A 24,350-nucleotide genomic window follows, 5' to 3' on the forward strand; every position below is an offset into this window, starting at 1 on the left:
CTATTAATATTGAATATTTTTTAGGATGTTGAATCTATTTATGTTTTCAAAATAACATTTTAAACAATAAGAAATCACAATCCCACCCTAAATTGTTTCACTAGATTTAAAAAAACCATATATAATAATATAATATCTATATTTGTATCTATGTGTCTCTTTCTTATTTTGTCTCTCTATCTCAGCCCCTAAACATACAGACTCTCTCTCCATATCTATCTCTCTCCCTTCCTCCCTCTTCCTCTCTGCTCTCTCTCCCCTCCCACTCTCCTCTCTCCCTCACTCTCTCTTCAACGCTTCCTCTTTCTTTACCTTTCTCCCTCCATGTCTTTCTCCTTCCTTCCCTCTCTCTCTCTCCCTCCAACTCCACCTCTCTCACCTCTCTCTCCCTTTCTCTCCCCCATCACTCTCTCTCTCTCTCTCTCTCCTCTCTCCATCTCTGTGCCTCCCTCTCTCTCTCTTGCCCTTCTCTCCCAACCTCTTCTCTATCATCCCTCCTCTCCTCTCTCCCTCTCTCCCTTGTCACTCCCTTTATCTCTCCACCTTTATCTCCCTGTCTTTGTTCTTTCCTTCCTCTCTCCCCCTCAACTCCATCCCCCCACTCTCTTCTTCTCTGTCCCCCTCCTCTCTCTCTTCCTTCATCTCTCTCCCACCTCCCTCTCTCGTCTCCCCCCCATCATTCTCTCTCTCTCTCTCTCTTTTTCTCTTTCTCCACCCTCCAACTTTGTCACTATCTCCCTCCCTCCCTCTCCCCTTCTCTTACTCCACTTTGCTTCTTGTCATGCTTGGATCCTTAGTTAAGATGGATCTATGATGGTTCTTAGATATATAAATTTCACATATTTAAATATAAAAAGTATTCTCATTTTTATTTTTATTCAAACCTTAATTTAATTTCTATGGGAATATTTTTAGTAGTCATGAAGATAGAGGGTTTAGATATATCTCAAAATTAATTATAACCCTTTTCCTATTAGCTTCAATTAAAAAAATATTTTTGAGACATATTTTCGGTGATAATCACATCAAAATTCATTTGTCATTAAGATGGACCTATGTTGGTTCTTAGTTATATAAATTTCACATATTTAAATATAGAAAGTATTCCCATTTTTACTTTTATTCAAAACTTAATTTAATTTCTATGGGAATATTTTTAATAGTCATGAAAATAGAGGGTTTAGATATATCTCAAAATTAATCATAACCCTTTTCCTATTAGCTTCAATTAAAAAAATATCTTTGAGACATAGACATATTTTTGGTGATAACCACATCAAAATTCATTTCTCGAGGCTGTGAGGACAAGATCAAGAATCAGATGTTAAATAGAGAGATAGATCACGTCACTCCAATGACTACTTTTGACTTGACCAAAAATTAGGGGAAAAATATTTACTTTTAATTTAAATAAATAACTAAAAAATAAATATGTTTCAAAAACTTGATATGGATCACAGAAGCCTAAATTCTATAAAAAAATGTTATAAAATTAAATTATTATTATTATTATTATTATTATTTTTTTTTTTTTGTGAAATAAGTTTTAGTTTTTGGGCATGTGGTATTGATAAGCCATGGTATTGTAACAAAGCCTATTTACACGTTAATAATATCCATGGTAAAGTGGGGGTGAATATTGATTGTTAAGAATATTGACATATTGTTATAAAATAGTTTGAATGTGAAATAAGTTATGATTTTTTGGGCGGTGGTATTGATAAACCATGGTATTAGACCATGCTATTGTAACAAAGTCTATTCACAAGTTCATAATATCAATGACAAAGTGGGGGTGAATATCCATGATTATGAATCTTGTCATATTGTTATAAAATATTTTGATTGTGAAATAAGTTATGTTTTTTGGGCTTGTGGTATTGTTAAGCCATGGTATTGTAACAAAATCTATTTACAAGTTAATAATATCCATGGTAAAGTGGGGATGAATATCCATAGTTAAGAATATTTTCATATTGTTATAAAATATTTTGATTGTGAAATAAGTTATGTTTTTTGGCATGTGGTATTGATAAGCCATGGTATTGGTCCATGGTATTGTAACAAAGCCAATTTTTTACAAGTTAATAATATCCATTGTAAAGTGGGGGTGAATATCCATGGTTAAGAATCTTGTCATATTGTTATAAAACATTTTGGTTGTGAAATAAGTTATGATTTTTGGGCTTACCGTATTGATAAGCCATGGTATTAGCTCATATTACTGTAACAAAACCTATTCACAAGTTAATAACAAAATCAAAATATAACAAATTTAATTTTATTATTTTTATTACTTTACCTTTTTATTATTAATTGAGCCAACATTTAGATGTTTGTACTCATCTCCAATCACTTTTGACTTATTATTATTATTATTTAATTAAGCCAACATTTAAAATTGTTTACATACTTACATTACACCTACACATCTATTATGTACTAGGCTGCAGAGCCAAATTGTTACAAGTTAATAATATCCACTGTAAAGTAGGAGTGAATATCCATGGTTAAGAATCTTGTCATATTGTAATAAAACATTTTGGTTGTGAAATAAGTTATGGTTTTTGGGCTTAGCCTATTGATAAGCCATGGTATTGACTCATGGTAATGTAACAAAACCTATTCACAAGTTAATAGTAAAATCAAAACATAACAAATTGAATTTTATTATTTTTATTACTTTAACATTTTATTATTAATTGACTCATCCCCAATGGCTTTTAACTTATTATTATTTTTTAATTAAACTGACATTTAGAATTATTTACATACTTACATTACACATACACATCTACTCTACACTAGACAAATACACATCTACTCTATACTAGAGTGTACACATGCACATCTACTCTACACTAGACAAATACATTTACTCTATGCTATACTAGAGCGCCTATAGAGGCCAGCCATATAAACCTCCATAAAACTAATCACCACCCACTTTAACTTTCACAATCTGTTTTATATTTTATTTTCACATTGCCGCTCATTTCCTTCAATGCAATGACGTGGCAGTTAACACACATGACGTTTACAATTCAATGCAGTGACGTGGCAGTGAAAAACATTCGACGTTCATTGTCTTTTTGGTTTGGTTTAATTTTGTTCGTTATGAAATCCTCCCGTTTCGGCGTTAACTTTAAATTACAGCGGAGGCTCGGTCCTTCCGGCCAACAGCAAATGCTGCAGATGAAGGGGCGGAATTCGACATAGCTAATTGCTTCGCCATCAAATTCTAGCAGACATCCAGATGGGTTCCGGTACAGCCGATTTTACTTTTTTAGGTTTAACTTGGACGAAAATTATCTTCTAAGCCCTAACTTCAATTGTACTCGATAACACTTCAAACCCAAAATTCAGTTAACTCCTAACACCAAATTCAATCTGCATTTTATGGTTTTGTTTCAGATGAAGATGAAATGGATTATGGATTCGAATACTCCGATGAAGAACAAGACGACGAAGATGTTGCCATTGAAAACCAGTATTACAACTCTAAAGGTATAGGTTACTTGCCTATGCAGCTGCATGAATTTACATTTGACAAAAAATATGCTAATTTACTTAGTTTTTATTTTTAGTAAATTGTTTTTTAGCTGGACCGAATCATTCAAGTAGTACTCGACATTATTAGAAGCACAAGCACGATTATGCATGTTCAATGTAAAACACAGATGTTTGTTAGGGTATTACATCCTGTGAAATTCTTGTGGTTCTTTGCTTCAGAAATTGGGTTTTCTTTGAAAAGTAGATTAACATTTGAGGCAAGTTTCTCTTGAAGTACCTATTCAAAAGACTACGGGGAAATCAGCATTGCAAAAAAAGGTATACAGCAATAACTTGACAGACTCCAAAAAAACAACACTAGACAACCAAGAGAGATGCAGCCCTTGAAAGAGAAACAAACCCTAGCACAAGTGTGCTAGAGAGAGAAATAACCTAGCACAGGATAGATCAACCTAGGAAAATGAGAGTGCAATGCTTTATGGTGCCTTTAGCCGAAAATCACTTGTACAAGAATGAACGAATGATCATGATATATGAAGTGCTTTCCCCAAGAGAAGTTACGGGCCGATGATGGAGAGAAGACATTACATCACAAATATTTACATCCACCCTGAATGTTAAACAAGGGCCACATATAGAAGTCATGACATATCATCTCCCATAATAAGCACCATATTCCTCCATGAGGTACCTGGCTAGGTGTGCAAGAAACTATGTTTGAGATGACATTGCATCACAAATATTTACATCCCCACTTGGTGCTGAACACGCACCACATAGAGATGTTATGACATGTCATAATAAGCACCATATCACTCCATGAGGTACCTAGTAGGGCCATTGGTCACAAAGAGTGCTCCAGATAGTTAGAGTTAGAGGAAGATTTAGTTAGATTTAGTTTGGCAAGCATCTTATTGACCATGGAGATAAGATTTTGTAGTGGAGGAGGCTCGTGATTGTGCTTTGATGGGCTTGCAAGAAAATCAACCACATCTACAAGTGTGGATATGGCTCACTTGGGCAGGGGCCATGGATTACTCAATTAGTCTGCCTCATCATCAACACTAATGTGCTCATCCATTGCAGGAGTGTTGGAAGTAGCATACTGTATAGAAGAAGAAACTTTCATGGGTTTGGAGATGGACAAATCATCAATATGGTTGTTGGAACCCCAATTGTTTGTCCGATTATGATAGGAGGAGAACCTTATTATGTAAAGGAGATAGATCTACTAAGATATGTTGGGACTCATTTGACGAATCATATGTAAGAAGTATAGGAAAATGTCTTATTGGACCATGAGTAGGAAATTCATCAAAGGAAAAATTCACAATGACTTGGACGTTGATGACATAACATGCTCATGTCATCGATGTTGCCTACCATAATAATAAACCCCTTTTGTTCTAGGGAAGAAAAGTCTTCCCTATTTTAAATTATATTCATCTGATTAGATTCATCACAATATACTGCAACAACCACTTTAAAACCATCGCTTATGTCCTTCACAGTGCATCAAGTTAACAAAAATTCCATCTTTTTATTGGTGTGTATGATGTCGTAACTAAAGATTTGGGCCAACTCCTAGAACATGGAGAATATCACTAAATCTGGTAGTGTTGACGTTGACATCACCACATCGTCTGGTTTCATTCCCATACTCTTTGGCCACCCCCAATAATAGTCTCCACCTGGATGATCACCTCCTTTTTTTATGATGCTCTGAATAACAACCTTGATTCTAATTTCAAATCAATGTGGGCTTGTGTGATTGTCCCCACATCTCAGAGGCCACAACATGTTAATTTTAGATAACAATGGTATGTTCTATGCTTGCAATAATTACTTCAATGTCCTTTGGATAACCTAATGACAATTTCCAATAGCAATCACATTAACCATTAATCACACTGACAATAACTGTAGATAGAACATAAACAATAAATGCAGAAGAGAAGCCAAGACAAGAGAACACCAGTATTTGGCAAATTCCAGGGGAAAACCCCAAGATGGGAAAACCCTTTGATTAATTCTTCTTATTATTATATCAAATTTTCAACAAAGAGAGAGTACAGTAATAGTGTCAAAGTCAAAATTGGCTTGTCAAATTACTGTCCAAAACAACCCTGTCAAATCTGCAATTCTGTCCCTGGTCAACAACAGTCAAATCAACAACAGTATGTGCCCTAACCAGTCAACGATCAAAGTGCATCCAACTCGGCCTCTTTAGTTGGTCAAACAATAGTAAAAAAGATCCTCTTTGGAGCGGTCAAACCCAGTCAAACCTGCAGTCAAACATGCCTGTGGTTAATGCAGGTCAGACAACCCAAAAAATCTCGGTTTCTATGTCAATGAATGTGTCTTGCTGAGACATAAATTCTCCCTGAAAATCGAAGTCAAAAGGTTCCCAAAAAGTCAAAGTCAACGTTGGTCAAAACCTGGTCAAACTGTAAATTTTTTTAGAATTTTGGCCCTGTAATTTTTGTCGTTTTTCCTATCACATGTTTGAGAAAATTAGCGGCTCAATGAGGTGTACGAACCAATCAGATGAGGAGAGAGAAGAATGAGTGAGTTGATGAGGTGCCAAATGAGGTTGGAGGTGCCAAATGAGGTTGGAGGTCACTCTTATTTATACAAGTCGTTAAGGGTCAAGAGACATGTCGCTTGGGCTTAATGAGCTTACATGATGGTGTAGTCGACCTTGACAATTTGCACATGTGTGAGCTTCACTTCAAAAACACATTTCCCCTTGGTCCAAATTTAGTGCTCTTTAGGTTTATTTTGGTCCTCTCGAAAAGAGGAATTCAATGCAATAATTATCTCCATCAAATGAGCTATCCAAAGTGGAATTTGGCCCTAGTTGCCAATTTTAACACTCCCTCTCAACTAGGGGGAATTCCACCTGCCAATATCTGACCATTGATCATCATGCCATACCATCTCTGCATCTCATCTCAACTCTACTGAACACTGATGTAGATAATGAAGAAGAATCGATCGAGAGTGAATCAGAAGACCTTGCTTCTCTCCATTGACAAAAGTCAGTCCAGGGGTAGAACCCTAATTGAATTTGATCCCAGATCAAGTTGTTGAACACCAGGCATCCTAGACATAGGTAGTACGATAATACACGATGCGTCCATTTGTAGTGCTATGGTCCCTATCCTCTTTTCCCAACTCACTGGCTAGATGAGAGGTACTTCCCATGAGTCCCAGACTACATGGGTAGCATGCATACTGGGGCATCTGCAGGAGAAGGTGAACCACTCAGCCTATGCATATATCATCAACTATAGGGGAAGGTGAACCACTCACCCTATGCTCTCATATATCACCATGGGGTATCACAGGGGAAGGTGAACCACTCACCTTGTACACAACGTACCTATAGGGGAAGGTGAACCACTCACCCTATGGTCGCACATAGCTCCAAGAAGTACTCTAGGCCCCCAGGAGCTCCCAGAGCTCAATGTCTAACTCAAGCAGGACCCTCATGGGAGGGTCCTTCCACGACTCCAAGTCTCTCTCGGAAGGCTAAGAATTTGACCTTCCCCAAGGGCTTTGTGAGAATGTCAACAATCTGCTCATCAGTCCTGATGTGTTGGAGCCTTATTGCTCCCCGTTGTACCATATCTCGGATAAAGTGGTACCTGATGTTAATATGCTTGGAGCAGTTGTGGAACACAGGATTCTCTGAAAGGCGAATCCCACTCTGGTTGTCGTAATAGATCACAGTGGTATCCAACACGTGCTCAAATAGCTCATTGAAGAGCTTTCTCAACCAGACAACTTCACAACAATCCATACTAGCAACAATATATTTGAAGAAATTTCAACCCCCACTCAGGTTATCAATTTTCCTTATCACTCCATGCATTCAGTTTTAAATCCAAGCTTGATAAAAATTCTAAAATTTGGAAATGATAATATTTTTCTGAAAACACAAATTTTAGAGATTTCACAACTGCTGAAATTGCGGAAATAAAACACAGCAAAATTATGACAGCCCCACACAAAATAACACAGTGATTTTTGGTCAATGTGACCCTGGAATAACCCCCTACAACTCTTGGGGAAAACCAATTTGAGAGCTCTTCTTTATTTCTGAAAATGATTTTACAAAGAAACTGAAATACACAATAAAAATTTCAACAACCACAAATTACAACTTATTTTGATTTCCGTGCTTGAACTCCACCTTGAAAATCGTGCCAATCAACAAACAACCAAAACAATTTTTTTTACAACAATAAAACAACATTAAATGCTATACAGCCAGTCTCGAAAAATGTGCCTAGAACTTGTTGTCCCTCTTCCTCGATTTCTTTGCCTTTCTCTTGTTGTACAGTTTTTCCTTGGGATGTGTGCCAATAAATGTTGCTGCCTAGATTTGGTGAAATATCTTCTTGCTGCTCTCCTTCACTTCCTAATTGCTCATAAATTTTCTCTTTGCTTTCTCTTCTCTTTTTGTCAAATGCTCATGAAAGAATGAATTGATCTTTTCCTCTTCTCTTCTCCTTTTATTCTCTAAATGACCTTTTGGGTTACCCTAAGATCTAATGGCTGAGATTCATTTAGATCTAGGGATGAGAATAAATGTGCATTTAATTCTCACTTTCTATTTTTTAACTCACCCACTTAAATAAAGACCCATTTAACCTTTTATTTCCATAGTCACTTTTTCACTTTCTAATTCTTCATTCACTTTAATAAAGTCACCTTTAAAGTAGAATGTAACTTTACCACTTATAAAGTCACTTTTAAATTAGAATGTAACTTTACCACTTATAAAGTCACTTTTAAATTAAATTGGCTTTACCACTTACAAAGTCATTTTAGGAGAAAAGTAAAAAATAAATTTGGACACTTTTCCCTAGGCTAAAGATCAAAGCCTTAGGGAACCACTTGTCCTCTGGTACCCAAATTTTAACACTCCCTCTTACCGAGGAAAGTGTTCCTCACCACTCCCATCTTGTCTCTGAAGTATACATGCTTGCGCCGTGGTAAGGCTTTGGTGAAAATGTTCGCTACCTGCTCATTTGTAGAAATGTACTCAAGCTTGACAACTCCCTTTTGGACATAGTCTCTAATGAAGTGATACTTGATCTCAATATGCTTTGACCTGTAAATTACTGAAGGTCTCAATGCCTGACCAAATAGACCAAACAACATCTTGCGAAGCCATATGGCCTCACAACTAGCCAAACTAGCAGCGATATACTCTGCCTTAGCTGAACTCAATGCAACTGACTGTTGTTTCCAGTTGATCCACGACACAATTGCCGAACCCAACCCAAGACAACACTCGAAAGTACTCTTCCTATCTGAAGCACAACCTGCCCAATCTGAATCCGTGTACACTTCCAGTCTCACTCCATCACCCTGTCTATAATCCAGACCAAAATCCACTGTCCCCTGCAAGTAATGAAGAATGTGTTTTGTAGCCACCCAGTGCACTCTCCTGGGCTCACACATGAACTAACTCATAGTGTTAACTGCAAAACATATATCTGGTTGAGTGTTGACCAAATACATCAAACAACCAATCAAATGTCTGTATAGAGTAGGATCCACCAACTCGGAATCAGAAACGTGAAGCTTCTTCCAGTTAATGATCATAGGTGTAGACATAGGTTTGCAGTCCTCCATGTGAAATCTGCTAAGAATATCCACAATGTACTTCCCTTGTCCCAGGAAGAAATGCCCCTCCTCCTGCCACACCTCCAATCCCAGAAAATAATGCATCAAGCCGATATCCTTCATCTCAAACTCTAAAGCAAGATCTCTCTTGCAACCCTCAATGAGTCTCTCTGCACCAGTGATGATCAAGTCATCAACATACAACACCAGAATGAGAGGCTCCTCACCCACCACAATGAAGTATAGGTTCGGATCAACCTCACTCTTTGTGAAACCCAACTGCTGCAAGTATGTATTAATCCTTGAGTACCATGCTCTAGGAGCTTGCTTCAGGCCATAGAGTGCCTTTTTCAATCTGCATACATAGTACTCCTTCTCATGCACCTCAAGCCCTGTGGCTGCTCAATATAAACCTCCTCCTGAATGAAGCCATTGAGAAATGTGGTTTTCACATCCATCTGGTGGATCTTCCAACCCATCTCTATTGCAATCGATATAATGGAGCGAATAGATGTATACCAAGCTACGGGAGCAAAGGTCTCCTCATAGTCAACTCCCTCTACCTGTGAGAAACCTCTCACCACAAATCGAGCCTTGAACTTCTTGATGTTGCCATCTGCAACATGCTTTATCTTGTAGAGCCATCTAGAAGTAACAACTGATTTACCTTCAGGCCTCAACACTACCTCCCAAACATCTTTTTTCATAATAGAAGAATACTCCTCCATCATGGCCTCTCTCCAGACTTGCTGGCTAGCTGCCTCCTCATAACTAGAAGGCTCGGAGTCAACAATGCTTGTTACCAATGCTATGTAACTACAGAACCGCTCAGGTGGTTTACTCTCTCTAATCTGTCTCTTTGGCCCAGCAACTGATGTGACCTCGTGCAAGGTATCTTGAAGCCACTTGGGCTTCCTCTTCCCTGAGCATACTTCTCCTATCAGAGTGAAAGAATCCTCATCATCATCATAAGCTTGAACTCCTGAAGGCCTGTCAACTGGCCTCATGCATGAACTTGTGCCTGTAGATGCTGAAGTACCGTGCGAACTGTCCATTAGTGGACTACCCTGTGAATTGCTTTGCGGACTGCCCTGCATGTTGCTCGAAGAACCACCCACCTGACTCTGAGAGCGACTGCTCACTGATGGACTTGACACTGTAATCAACGTACCTCATGATTCCTGACCACTGGATCCCTGTGACTGACTCAGCTGCTCCTAAGGGTCGGGTGACTCTAGATACTCTAACTCCCGTAACCTCATGAAAGCTCTCTCCTCCTCAGACTTCACATCCCGCCTGACAACCACTTTCCTCTACGTAGGAATATAAATCCGATAAGCTTTCGAGGTCTCGTTATAACCCACAAAGATGCCCTTGTTTGCAGTGGGCTCTAGCTTGGTCCTATTCTCCTTGGGGACATAGGAATATGTAAGGCACCCAAAGATAAGAAAGTGCCCAACATCAGGCTTCTTCCCAGAAAAAGCCTCCTCCGGAGTCACATTCCCCAAGGCACGATGTGGACTCCTGTTCTGCAAGTACACAACAGTGTTGCAGGCCTCTGCCCACAAAAATAAAGGTAATCCCTGATCATGAAGCATGGCTTTGGCAGGCCCTGCAATGGATCTGTTCCTCTCTGCAACCCCATTCTGCTGGGGATAGTAAGAAACTGTGAACTCCCTCCTAATGCCTGCCTCAACACAAAAATCAACAAACTCACCAAGGATATACTCCCCTCCATTGTCCGACCTGAGGACCTTGATCTTCCTACTTGTTTGGGTCTCCACAAGAGCTTTGAACTCTTGAAACCGCTTGAAGTCCTCACTCTTGGTCTTCAAGAAATAAATCCAGGTCTTCCTAGAGTGGTCATCAATGAATAAAACATAGTACTCATAGCCACTCAATGATACATGAGACATCCGACCACTCACATCGGTATGTATCAAGTCAAGGATCCCGGTCACTCTGCTGTCACTGCTGGGAAAAGGGGATCTAGCAAACTTCCCCATAGCACATCCTCTGCATACATCAAGGTGATCAGAACTGAAATCTGGCACACCAGTGGTGATCTCCCGCAATGTACTCAAGGCCCCATGATACATGTGCCCCATCCTGCGGTGCCAAATCTCACACAACTCTGAACTGCTAGATCTGCTGTCGGTCCTGTCTCGGGTGCTGCTACTCAATGCCATCAGGGGCTGAAATGAGAATTTGTACACCTTGGCATGGCGCAAACCATTCTCTCTAGCTGAAGAAGCTGGAGTTCCCCTAGGATATATAAGCACCTACCCTCTCCTGCACAACACATCATACCCTCTATCCTCAAGTGCTGAGACGGATATCAGGTTCTTCTTCATTCCAGGCACATATAGAACATTTGACACTTTCAAGGGAGGTTTGGGTCCCCTATCAAATGTCAATGTCCCCACATCGACTGCTCTAACAATGTTGTCATCACCAAGTACTACCTCCATGTCAGTATCACCCTTTGAAAGCTCTAAGAAATACTCTCTGACTCCTGTCATGTGGCGGGAAGCGCCACTGCCAACATACCAAATGCTAGAAGATGCTCTACTAGTAGCGGGGAATGCACACTCCCTCTGAACCTGTATGGCAGGTGATCCTGCACTAGTGGCCTCATAAGTTATGAACCCAAACTCTCGATCAAATCTCTCTGAGAAGCTCTCTATCTCTGTAGAAGCTGCCATGGGTTTGTCTTTCCCTTTCTTGTTCTTCTTCTCCGGACACACAACAATATAGTGTCCCAACTTTCGACAATTCCAACATTTGACTTTGGAATAGTCCTTCTCCTTGTTCTGCTGCTTGCCTTTACCTTTGATTTTTGCCTCCACTGTTGGAAGCTTGCTTCTTTGCTCTGCCATTCTTGCCTCTTGCTAACAATGCCACATTGTCATCCTCCTCCACCTGTTTGGCTGCCCCAAGATGGTTCTTTCTGATCTCATTTTGAATGCAATCATCCCACAACCTCTCCCAATCGGGAAGGTTTTCCCGTGCAACAATGCCTTCCAAAAAATTCTCCCAAGTCTTGGGAAGACCATTCAAAGCAATTCTCACAAACTCAGTGGGTGCAATGATTTCACCTACGGCTGCCAACTCATCTCTCATTGAAGTGATCTTTGTGCGGTATGTTGTAGCACTGTCAGTCTTAGCCATTTTGATGGCCTTCTGTTTCTCCTTTAGGACCATTTTTCTATTTTCATTTGAACTTTGGTAAAGACTGGTCAAGGGTGCCCACATCTCATGTGCATAAGTCTTTCCTCTCACATGAGGAATGACATGGTTTTTGATTCCTTCCAGAATCAATCTTTTTGTCTTAGCATTCTTTTTGTTAAACTCTGCCAACTGTACAGGGTCAGCAGGTGCTGCTACTGGGTTCTGTGCGGTATTTACCATAATGCCCTAGACTTCTGCTTCCTCAAAGATGCTCTGGATTCTATCCTTCCATGCTTTGTATTTGTTCTGCCCATCCAACCTGTCTTCAACTCTCAAACCCAAAGACATGTTTCACTGTCCTACCAAATTGAAATTTTCAAATCTGTGGTAAAGGTTTCTGTTTTCTGTGTAAAAATCAGCTTGTTGTAATTTTCACTTTGTTGTCCCAAACTGCTCTTTTCAGCCAACCAAGCTCTGATACCATGAAGAAATTTCAACCCCCACTCAAGTTATCAGTTTTCCTTATCACTCCATGCATTTAGTTCTAAATCCAAGCATAATAAAAATTCTAAAATCTGGAAATGATAATATTTTTTCTAAAAACACAAATTTTAGAGATTTCACAACTGCTGAAATTGCATAAATAAAACACAGAAAAATTATGACAGCCACACACAAAATAACACAGTGATTTTTGGTCAATGTGACATTGGAAAAACCCCCTACAACTCTTGGGGAAAACTAGTTTGAGAGCTCTTCTTTATTTCTGAAAATAATTTTATAGAGAAACTGAAATACACAATAAAAATTCTAGCAACCACAAATTACAACTTATCTCAATTTCTGTGCTTGAACTCCACCTCGAAAATTGTGCCAATCAGCAAACAGCGAAAACATAAATTTTTACAGCAATAAAACAACATTAAATGCTGTACGACCAGCCTCGAAAAATGTGCCCAGAACTTGCTGTCCCTCTTCCTTGATTTCTGTGTCTTTCTCCTGCTGTATGGTTTTTCTTTGGGATGCGTGCCAATAAATGCTGCTGCCTAAATTTGCTGAAATATCTTCTTGCTTCTCTCCTTCACTTCCTCACTGCTAAGAAATTTTCTCCTTGCTCTCTCTTCTCTTTCTCTCAAATGCTCATGAAAGAATGAATTGATCTTTTCCTCCTCTTCTCCTTTTATTCTCTAAATGACCTTTTGGGTTACCCTAAGATCTAATGGATGAGATTCATTTAGATCTAGGGATGAGAATAAATGTGCATTTAATTCTCACTTTCCATTTTTTAAGTCACCCACTTAAATAAAGACCCACTTAGCCTTTTATTTCCATAGTCACTTTTTCACTTTTTAATTCTTCATTCACTTTAATAAAGTCACCTTTAAAGTAGAATGTAACTTTACCACTTATAAAGTCACTTTTAAATTAGAATGTAACTTTACCACTTATAAAGTCACTTTTAAATTAAATTGACTTTACCACTTACAAAGTCACTTTAGGAGAAAAGTAAAAAATAAATTTGGATACTTTTCCCTAGGCTAAAGATCAAATCCTTAGGGAACCACTTGTCCTCTAGTACCCAAATTTTAACAATATTCGGCCTTGACGGTGCTTAAAGCAATTGATTTCTGCTTCCTGCTCATCCATGAAATTGAAGCAGACCCCAATGAGAAGCAATATCCTAACGTGCTCTTTCTATCTACGACATTGCCAGCCAATTAGCATCAGAATATCCATGTAGCCTCAAATTCCCAGCAGTGTATCTTAGCCCATAGTCGATTGTGCCACGAAGATATCTCAAGAGATTCTTAGCAGCAATCCAATAGATGTGATGAGGCTCAATGATAAATTGACTCAGTATTTACAACAAAGCATATGTTTGGAGTCCGGACGAGAGTTTACCAAGAACATCAGGTCCCCACAAGTTGTCTATACTAAGAAGAGTTTGCCAATTCAGACCCAACAACACTTCCACATAGCTTTTTGAAGTTGCGTTCCATTGGAGTAGACACAGACTTGCATTCCACCATCCCACATCTCTCTAACAATTTCACAATATATTTTCCTTGAGAAAGGAAAATCTTGCCTGGCTTTTGCTAGACCTCCAGGCCTAGGAAGTAATGCATCGATCTTAGGTCCTTCATCTCAAACTCGGAAGTCGACTCCCTCTTTCATTGATAAATAAGAGGGTCTGCACTTGTTAGAAATAGATCATCAACATAAAGGACCAAAATAAGAGTCATGTCCTTTTCAACCTTGAAGTATAGGTTTGGATCAACATAGCTTCTAGTAAACCCCAACTTCATAAGATAGCTATCAATTCTTTCATACCAAGCCCTAGGGGCTTGCTTCAACCCATAGAGGGCTCTCTTCAGCCAGTAGAAATGTGTCCTTCTATCTTGTACTCAACCCCTGAGGTTGTTCCAAGTAAACTTCCTCCTTAAGTGAGCCATGCAAGAAAACAATTTTGATGTCCATTTGATGTAGGCTTCATCCTTGATTAGCAACGAGAGCAATAATAGATCAGATAGTGGTATATTGGGCAACTAGTGCAAATATTTCGTTATAGTCCACTCCTTCCTTTTGAGAGAAGCCACGAGCTACGAACCTGGCCTTATATTTTTCAGCACTCTCATCAACTCCATGTTTAATTTTGTAAATCCATTTAGAGGTGACCACAGACTTATCCTTAGGTCTAGGCACCACGTCCTAAACATCATTCTTCATGATCTATCCATATTCCTCATTCATTGCATCTTTCCATACATGGTGCTTTATGACTTCTTTGAATGTGCATGGTTCAACTTGAACAATAATACTCATGGTAGCCAAGTACCCTTGATACTCGTTCGACTTCTTACTTTTGCGGAATGTCCCTCTTGGAGCAATATGCCTTTCAGCATCTTCAAGAGTATCTTTGAGCCACATTGGTCTTTTCCTTGAGGTAGAGGGATCACTAGGATCCATTGGACCATTGACATTGGGCATAGGCTCATCCGTCAAAGGTTCATCTTGTTTTTCAGTAGCATCATCATTGTCTTTTCTTGAGATGGGGAGATCTCTGGCTTTCCCAAGGGCAGTGTCTTCATCAAAGGTGACATCATGACTTACTTCCACATTTCTTTGACTAGGTACATAGATTCTATATGCTTTTGAATTTTCACTGTAGCCGATGAATATACCTTTTTCCCAGAGGCTTCCAACTTATTCTTGTTCTCTTTAGGCACATGAAAGTATATCGGACAACCAAATATCTAAAATGAGAAACATCAGGCTTCCTACTAGTGAAGACTTCCTTGGGTTTCTTGAAATCCAAAGCTTAACGTGGGCTTCTATTTTGAACATATACAACAGTGTTGCCAGATTCTCCTATAAGAACTTTGGTAGACCTTGATCATAGATCATGGTATGGGTGGCTTCCATAATAGTTCGATTCTTCCTTTCAGCAATGCCATTCTGTTTAGGATTGTATGGAACAATTGGCTCCCTCTTAATGCCAGTTTCTCTGCGAAAGTCATTGAATTCATTTTTCATATTTGGTTCCATTGTCGATCCTCAACATCTTGATCTTCTTCTCTCTTTGATTTTTTGCCAATGCCTTGAAAGAACGAAACCTTTTGAACACTTCATCATTCTTCTTCAAAAAACAGATTTATGTTTTGTGTGAGAAGTCATCCACAAAGATTGCATAATATGTGCATCCTTCCAATGAGGTTATGAGCAAGGCACTAGATAGGTCAGAATGGACCAATTGAAGAATATCAGTTGTCTTGCTTTCACTAGAAGGGAATGGTCCCTTTATATATTTCCTAGTTGCACAACCTTGACAAACTCCTTCATGGTTCATATTAAAGTTGGGCATCCCTGTGACCATCTTCTTTACCCCAGGTAACGCTCTGTAATGTAAGTGGGCAAATCTCTGGTGCCATAATTCACATTAAAGATAAGCATCACTCGCCAAGGCTCCCAAAGGACTTCCTCCAACTTGATAGAGACTATCAACCCTAAATCCAAGAGTAAATGCATCTTTAGGGTTTCTATGCCAAATACGTACCTTTCAATCAATGAATGCTACCTTGAAGTCTTTATCTTCCATCACAGAAATAGACACTGAGTTTTTCTTCAAATCGGGCACATACAACACATCTTGTAGATGAATGGTTTAACCTTGATTCAAGTGAAGAGTGACAATACCTATCCCTTTCACGAGGTAGGTGGCATTATCTCCAAGTATGATCTTTAGATTAGTTTTCTTCTCAACCAAATTTGAGAGGGCCTCCTTATATCTAGTGAAGTGCCTTGAGGCTCCACTATCAATCAACCAATGATCCAAAGTATCTGAAGGAGAGGCAGTAGATAGAGTAGAAATAAGATAGAATTCATCTTGTTTTTCTACAACATTACTTTCATCATACTTGACATTTCTTGTCCTTTTGGGAGGTCAACCATTTCCATTTCGAGCAGCGGGAGCATTCCTCTTTCCTTTGTTGTTGAACCTGTTGTTCCTTTGATTGCCATTGCCTTTGAAATTGTTGTTGTTGTTGTCATCATCCCTTGGAGGATTCTTCTTGTGAGGACACTCTCTAGCATAGTGGCTGAACCTGTTGCAATTGTAGCACCTTCCTTTTCTTCCTTCTTTGAATCCCTTCTTAGATCCTTGACCTTGAATTCTTGGACAATCATTATTCTTCCTTTTTGCATTAGCGGATAAGGCAATAGGTTCATTTCCATTGCAGGACTTATCTCTCTCCATCATTATTGTCTCCTCTTGAGTGCATCTTGCCAACAACTCATCAAAACCAGGTATCCTGTCGTTGTTGAGAATGGTGGTGGTAAATACATCCCATGGTCTTGAAAGACCTGCAAGTGCAATGAGAGTGAGCTCCTTATCAATAATAACTTCTCCAATAGATACTAGGTCATTCTTGATTTGATTTATTCTCATGAAGAAGGATTGGGTAGACTCCCCTTTATTCATCTTGATATCCCAACCAACTTATCATATATTCCCTTAGAAGTTCCCAAATCAAAAACATAGGCAACCAAATGCTTTTGAATAGAGTCAATCAAAATTTTCTTTGCTTTGACCTCACCTTTTCTATACTTTGTTTTAGCAGCATCTGGTGAATTTGAAGGAGGCTCCACCACTTTTCCCTGCACATAATCCAATACTTCATGCTCCTCCAAAATTAGGTCCAAAGTCATCTTCCATGCATGATAGTCAGATTTGTCATTGAGCTTGTCCTCCGTCTTGATGTAGGATGCAGAATCCATTGAGACTTGTCCAATAATCTTTGACCAACCGATCTCTTAGTGATTGCTTTTGTCTCTTGCTTGGGCTTTGTCTTCACCGAGGCTCTGAAACCATGTTAATCTTAGATAACAATGGTATGTTCTATGCTTGCAACAATTACTTCATTGTCTTTTAGATAGCCCAATGACAATTTCCAAATATTATTTCCAATAGTATTCACATTAACCATTAATCACATTGACAGTAATTGTAGATAGAACATAAACAATAAATGCAGAAGATAAGTCAAGACAAGAGAACACCAGTATTTGGCAAATGCCAAGGAAAACCTCAAGATGGGGAAAACCCCTTGATCAATTCTTCTTATTATTATATCACATGTTCAACAGAGAGAGAGAGAGTACAATAATAGAGTCAAAGTCAAAATTGACTTGTCAAATAACTGTCTAAAACAACCTTGTCAAATCTGCAATACTGTCCTTGGTCAACAACAATCAAATCAACAACAGTGTGTGCCCAAACTAGTCAACTGTCAAGGGTCAAAACAATCCTTTAGCAGTGTTAGAGCCTAGATTTGTCTCAGGCTGAAAAGACAAGGTTCTAGGTCCACATCAAACCACGCTCAGCCCCGTAGCTAGCCCTACGTGGACAGGAGAGGGCTCTCTCCGGGTCAATCTCGGCAAAAGGTAATCGATAAGGCTCGAGATGACTAAATTGGCAATTGATCTTAGGCTAGGTATGAAGTACAAGGAGTTTGAAGTTGATTTTTGAGGTTTTTGTTGAATCAAAGGGAAAGGCAATTTTGGGTGCGGGGATGAGACACAGTTTTTGCAGAGGTCTATTTGGGGCAAGCTAGGCGATCGTCTTGATGCTTTTAAAGAGAATGAATGGCTAGATCTGACTGATGAGAAGCTAAGGAGAGCAAGAAACTTTCAAGGATTCTCCTTAAACAGATGAAAACATGAAAAATCAAACAAATTTAAAGGCAGAGCATAACAAACTATGGATTCTACCTTAACACTTCATTTGTTCAATTGCAGAATATGAGAGAAGGAAAATGATACACATAACAACTTACAAATACTGAAAGAAGCACACCATCAACACATAAAGCCACAAGGATCCCAAACAGTGCTGCAAAACCCTGGTCTTTCCTTTGCCAAAAATGCAGAAGTGAATGTACAATAGAGTGTCAAGCTTTTCCCAAGAGTCCAACCATGAAAATGACTTAGAAATTACATAATATAGGCAAGCCAACCTCTTCCCTTGCCTCTAGGGGTCGAGCTCATCATTCTAGGAGCTGTTTCAACCAATTCTAAACAAAGCACTAAAATCTAGGCAGTCAAAACAACTTGCCTCTATAAGATAAGAAACTGATTCATTCATTAAATTTTCACTCTTTGGTGAATGAATCTTCTAGAACAAGTAATTAAGTGTCAAAATTACATCATGTTCAATCAATTACATCAAGAGAAGTCAAAAATTACATTACAAAGCAAAACTAGTCAAACTGGCCGAATTTCTGAGCTGAAAGATGAAAAATTGGGCAAAAAATCTTTATGCGCCACGCTGATTTCTATATGCGTCGCGCTACTTTGCTGCTGATTTTGGGGCACTTTCTGAAGTCCAAATTGAGCTCAAGTTAGCTTGTTGGAAAGCCCTGCCTGTCTACTTTCTAACCCAAGTGGAATTTTCCAATTTGGTGTCCATTTGCCCCTCCAAAAGTGCATTCTCTCAAGACTGCTTCCTGTGTGTCAAAATAGGGGCAGTGATGTCATTTTTTGCATGTTTTTTGACCTTTTGGGGACCCAAACTTGCCCAAATTTTTTGTTCAAGTACCAAAATTCATGATTTTTCATGACAAATCCAAAACTGCAAGCCATTTGTGATTTGGAGCTCCCAATCCTAAGCGCTGCGCAGAGAAAAAGCCTGTTTTTTGTGCCAAAAATTTTCAAAATTGACAAATTTTTTTCCAAATTTCTTGAAATTTGGGTTGAAGGTGCCTCATCAAGTGCCATGCCCAGCCAAAGAAGCTTCAGCCAAGATTCGGAGTCGATCTTGCTTTTTACGCTGTTCCAATGTCCTCCTGATGCATGCAGTTTCAGTTGTAAAGTTACTGTCTGTCCGCCTTCATGGTGTTTCAAAGTCTGTTTGGCTTTCAATGAGATGAAGAATGAGAGTTTGGCGCAATTGCCAAATGTGGGAGGGACTGTGGGAAATAGGGCAGTGTGGACAGTGGGGTCTTGTCAAGTGATGTTTGCCCTTTGGAATTTTGACAAATGTAGGAACAATGGACGATTACTTGGCTGTTTAGAAGATTTGAGGTTTTGGGAATTTTACAACTGACATGAATGATAGGGAATGCAATGACTTTAGGGATAGGGATAGTGGGACTTAGGAATGAGTAACTTGGGATATGAGGGAATGTTAGGATAGGGTATAGTATATGGACTAGGGTTTGGGTTTGGGATTTTGTGAAATAGGAATTGGGGGTATGGGATATGAAACTAATGAATATAAGAGTGGGTGACTTTATGAAATAGGGAAATCAAGGAAAAAATGGAGTAAGGGAATGTGAGGTGGGAGTAGTAACTTGGCAGCCAAACAGTTAATACAAAACCCTAACACCGTTTTCCTTGGTAGGTTTGATTTTTCTATCCAACACCATAAGACAACCACCATTTAACAAGCACTAATCTTGGATGAAAAGCAATAATCAGAGGGTTACTTGAACAAGTGATGGTCCACAGGTTTCGGGCGATTTGGAGCAAATTTGTGAATTTGTTGATGGCTCGGCGCATTGGGCAACTGGCGCAGCGCACATGGAAGGCGCGGCGCATATAGCCTCATTTCTCAGTGCAAAAATACACTGGCACGACGCACAGGGAAAGCGCGGCGCATATAGCCTTGTGCGTAGTGCCTTTTTACAGGAGACTTTTGGAGGCCTTCCCGGTGTCGAAATCGGGCGAGGATAGCTCGTTGAAAAGGTATTTGAGTCTACTTTCCAACCCAATTAGAATTTTTTAATTTGGAGTTCATTTACCTTGTCAAAAATCAAATCTCCCAAGACTGGTCAAAATGTGCCAAATGAGGCTGCCCAAGGCAGAGTGCTGTTACAGTCAATTTTTGAATGCCTTCTTCAACTCCAAATTGAGCACATGATAGCTCATTGGAAAGCTCTTTGTGTCTAGTTATCATTTGACTCATTAAGCAAGTCATTTGGCCAACCAAGCTAGGAGAAAACTTGATTTTCCCAAGGTCACTTCAGAGGTGCATCAATCCTTCCGAGGCGATTGTATTTTTGACATTTCTCTAAAACCATGACACCTGTGTAAAAAGTGAAGGAGGTTTTTCTTCCTTGGCCTATTGTGGACAAAAACCTCTCTCAGTTTTCCTAAATTCATCTTTGATTGCTCAGAAACATCATTTGAGTAAAACCTATCCCGATGTGTGGAACAAGGGAATTGTCGAAATGAAGCGAAATGAAGGGGATAAGGGGCTTCTAAATTTTTGCGAAAATTTTTGGAAGTAGGGAGGGATGTTATGAAGTAGGGGAAAGTGGAATCTCAGAGATTGAGTGAGGGGAAGGGGTCCAAAAGGGCAAAACACAAGCCCAACCTAGAAAATTGCCAGGTTGTAGCAAGAAACTAGGGTTTGCGCAAAAATGAGGAATTCGGGGGATCTCAGTGATGGGAAGTGTTTAAGAAGGTACATGAAGGATAGGGGAAGGTGTATGAACATTTGGATACAAGTTTTGCTAATGATTTGACCATTCAAGAGAAATTGCCTTCAAAACCCTAGGAGAGGGAAATGAACGTTGCCTAGGTGCAACTGAAGCATGAACAAGGTGTAAAATGACCCAATGGAACCTGACATGATGATGACAACCCTCTGAATGATGATAGACTCAGCTAAATAGTGACATAGACTGACATTTGGGCAACTTTGAAAGGAGTGAAAGCAAACCTTAGACCTAATGCCTAGTGACCAAATTTTGCTTGAAGACTTACTGAAATGACAAAATTTGACCTTGACACTCTGAGATCACTTTGTAAGAGCATGTTTGATTACTAGAGGAAGGCTGGAAAGACTGACACTAACAAGCAACTCGGTCAAAGTGCATCCAACATGGCCTCCTTAGCTGGTTAAACAACAGTCAAAACATTCCTCTTTGGAGTGGTCAAACCCAATCAAACAAAAGTGAACCCTGTGGTCAAACAGGCCCGTGGTTAATGCAGATCAAACAACCTAGAAAATCTCGGTTTTTTGTGTCTAATGTTGCCTGCTGAGACAAAAATTCTCCCTGAAGATCAAAGTCAAAAGGTGCCAGTCAAAGTCAACGCTGGTCAAATTGCAGAAAATTTCAGAATTTCGGCCCTATAATTTGTTCTCTCCTTCCCACCACACATGTGAGAAAATTAGCGACCCAATGAGGTATAAGAACCAATCAGATGAGGAGAGAGAAGAATGAGTGAGTTGATGAAGTGCCAAATGAGGTTGGAGGTCACTCTTATTTATACAAGTCGTTGAGGGTCAAGAGGCATGTCACTTGGGCTTCATGAGCCTACGTGATGGTGTAGCCGACCTTGACAATTTGCACATTTGTGGGCTTCACTTCAAAATCACATTTCTCCTTGTCCAAATTTAGTGATCTTTAGGTTGATTTTGGTCCTCTCGAAAAAAGGAATTCAATGCAATAATTATCTCCATCAAATGAGCTGTCCAAAGTGGAATTTGGCCATAGTTGCCAATTTTAACACAACGGCCTTGTTAGTCTAGATACCATACTAGTAGTTAGACAAGATCACCAAGGGCCTAATGGTGGTCAACCTCTTCTAAGTATTAGCATACTACGCAGTCCACATCCTCCTCTATATTCTCTTTTGGACAATGTTCTACCTTGAGTTTTCTCCACTTGGGCTTAGGTGTCAGGGGAGCTAGCTTTAGCAAACCTTCATATATTGGCATTATTATTATTGGCACTCCAAATTTTGGATCCATGTGCTTTGCACATTCTTTTTTCATATATGCTCTCCATGTCTATGGTATGGTTCGTAGGCTTTAGCTTAGATCAACACTTAGCTTTTTGCATCTTGCTTTTATAGGATCAATCTTTGTGCTTCTCATTTTGTATTGACATGATTGTATTTGGCAGTCCCATGGACCTACTTTAGTGGTCATTTGTTGGGCGCTAATAAAATTATCTTAGCTTGTCCTATCCTATCTCCATTGTGCTATAGTTGATAATCATATAGATAAGATGAGGTATGGTAATTTTATTAGTGTGCAATAGATGACCATAAATAGGTCACAAGGACTTCTAGGTAAATTAAAATTAATACACAAATCTATGAAATCTAAGATGTAAAAATAAATGTTTGTCATGTAAGATAATAAGATATGAACCACAAAGAAGAAGTAATCCTTGCTAGGAGTTCGAAATCATTGAAGAATGCATTGATTGTAGACACTCAGAGAGAGTGCTCAAGGTTTCTTGGTGCCATGATCTAGTAATGAGGAGGAAAGGTTGTTGATTTATCGATGAGGAGAAGATGCTAGTGTTTGGTCATGTGCTTGGTAGCTTTAGTTAGCAATCCTGTGGAGAAGAGGAACAACAATATGCAGAATGCATAATCAAATGTGTCTTGTGAGAAGGTTGAACAATATTGGAAAAGAGATCCTCACAGACAATTGTAGGTTTTACAAGTTCTTGAATCTTTCGAAGATGAATGATGCAATATTTGAAGGCATATCCCTTCTTCTCACAATAGTTGTAGATGAGTTTTATCATTTTGGAGGATTTTGAATTTTCTCGCTTAAAATGTCTAAGGCACCCTTTGGATGTGCTTGATCTTTAGGTGGGGGGTTGTAATTCCCTTAGATTTCCTAATGTGACTTGATGTTGGATAACATTAGTAAAAGCATCCTTAAGAGAAGAAAATACCAAAATAATGCTAAAAAGAGATTATTAGAACAATACTTATTTTGAATAGTATTTTACCTTTTCTCCTAATGTAATGAGGTCTGCTTTCAGGTTCTTAAACCCCCTAATACACTCCCCATTGCTTTCAAAGTCACCTATCTTGAGATTTGAAAGCTCAATTTTGATTCTATTGGTTTGTTTAGTGTTCAAAGTTCGAAAGAGATTCTTGAAGGTACTAAGATTTTTTTTCCATTTTTCTTGCCCTTGGTAAGGTGAATAAATTTGTCTCATTATTTAGGGTGATAATCTCAAGGGCTGTACCCTTTTTTAGAAGTATGATGTTATAGTTGTCATTAGACTGGAGGAAGAGGTTTTCCTGGATACGAACCCTGTTAATTTCTAAATTCCAGGTCTGATTTTAATTTATAGTAATTTTTATCAAAGTTGCACGACTCATACTCGTATAAGACTCGTTACGGTATTGACTTGTTGACTCGTATAAGACTCGAGAACGACCCTTATAAGACTCGTCAAAATACAAAAAAACGTTAAAATATGGTAAATCCTAAGCACAAAAAAGAAACTAATGACAATTCCAATTCTTATAAGTTATAAAAACCACAATATATGCAATAATTCATAACATCATCTCATATCCATAAAAGTACAACATAACATATTCTATTTTTGTAAGCAAAACATTTAGATACTGAATAAGAAAAGGACTCATGATTCCATAATTAAAATAAAAAACGTCAGCAAGTTCAAAATTCAAATACATATGTCATAAATGATAAATGATTGTCTCATAACTATTTTGAGTCTCATCACTCATGGACAACCACGCCT

At 38.9% G+C, this 24,350-nt stretch overlaps 1 protein-coding gene across 1 annotated transcript in view; it reads left to right on the top strand.

Annotated features, from left to right (window-relative positions):
- Window positions 1-3,115: 3,115 nt before the first annotated feature.
- The window catches only part of LOC149199545 (COP9 signalosome complex subunit 2-like), a 208,056-nt gene continuing 186,821 nt past the window's right edge, over window positions 3,116-24,350 (top strand). Inside the window, exons 1-2 of the mRNA XM_089399404.1 lie at window positions 3,116-3,266; window positions 3,415-3,507. Of these exons, the coding sequence (XP_089255530.1) occupies window positions 3,257-3,266; window positions 3,415-3,507 (103 nt within the window). The 5' untranslated portion in view covers window positions 3,116-3,256. The remainder of the gene's footprint in view (window positions 3,267-3,414; window positions 3,508-24,350) is intronic.

This window comes from Pinus tabuliformis, chromosome 2_1, assembly GCF_031772625.1.
Source record: "Pinus tabuliformis cultivar Carrire ecotype Pingquan chromosome 2_1, CPIR1, whole genome shotgun sequence".
NCBI classification, from domain to species: Eukaryota; Viridiplantae; Streptophyta; class Pinopsida; order Pinales; family Pinaceae; genus Pinus; species Pinus tabuliformis.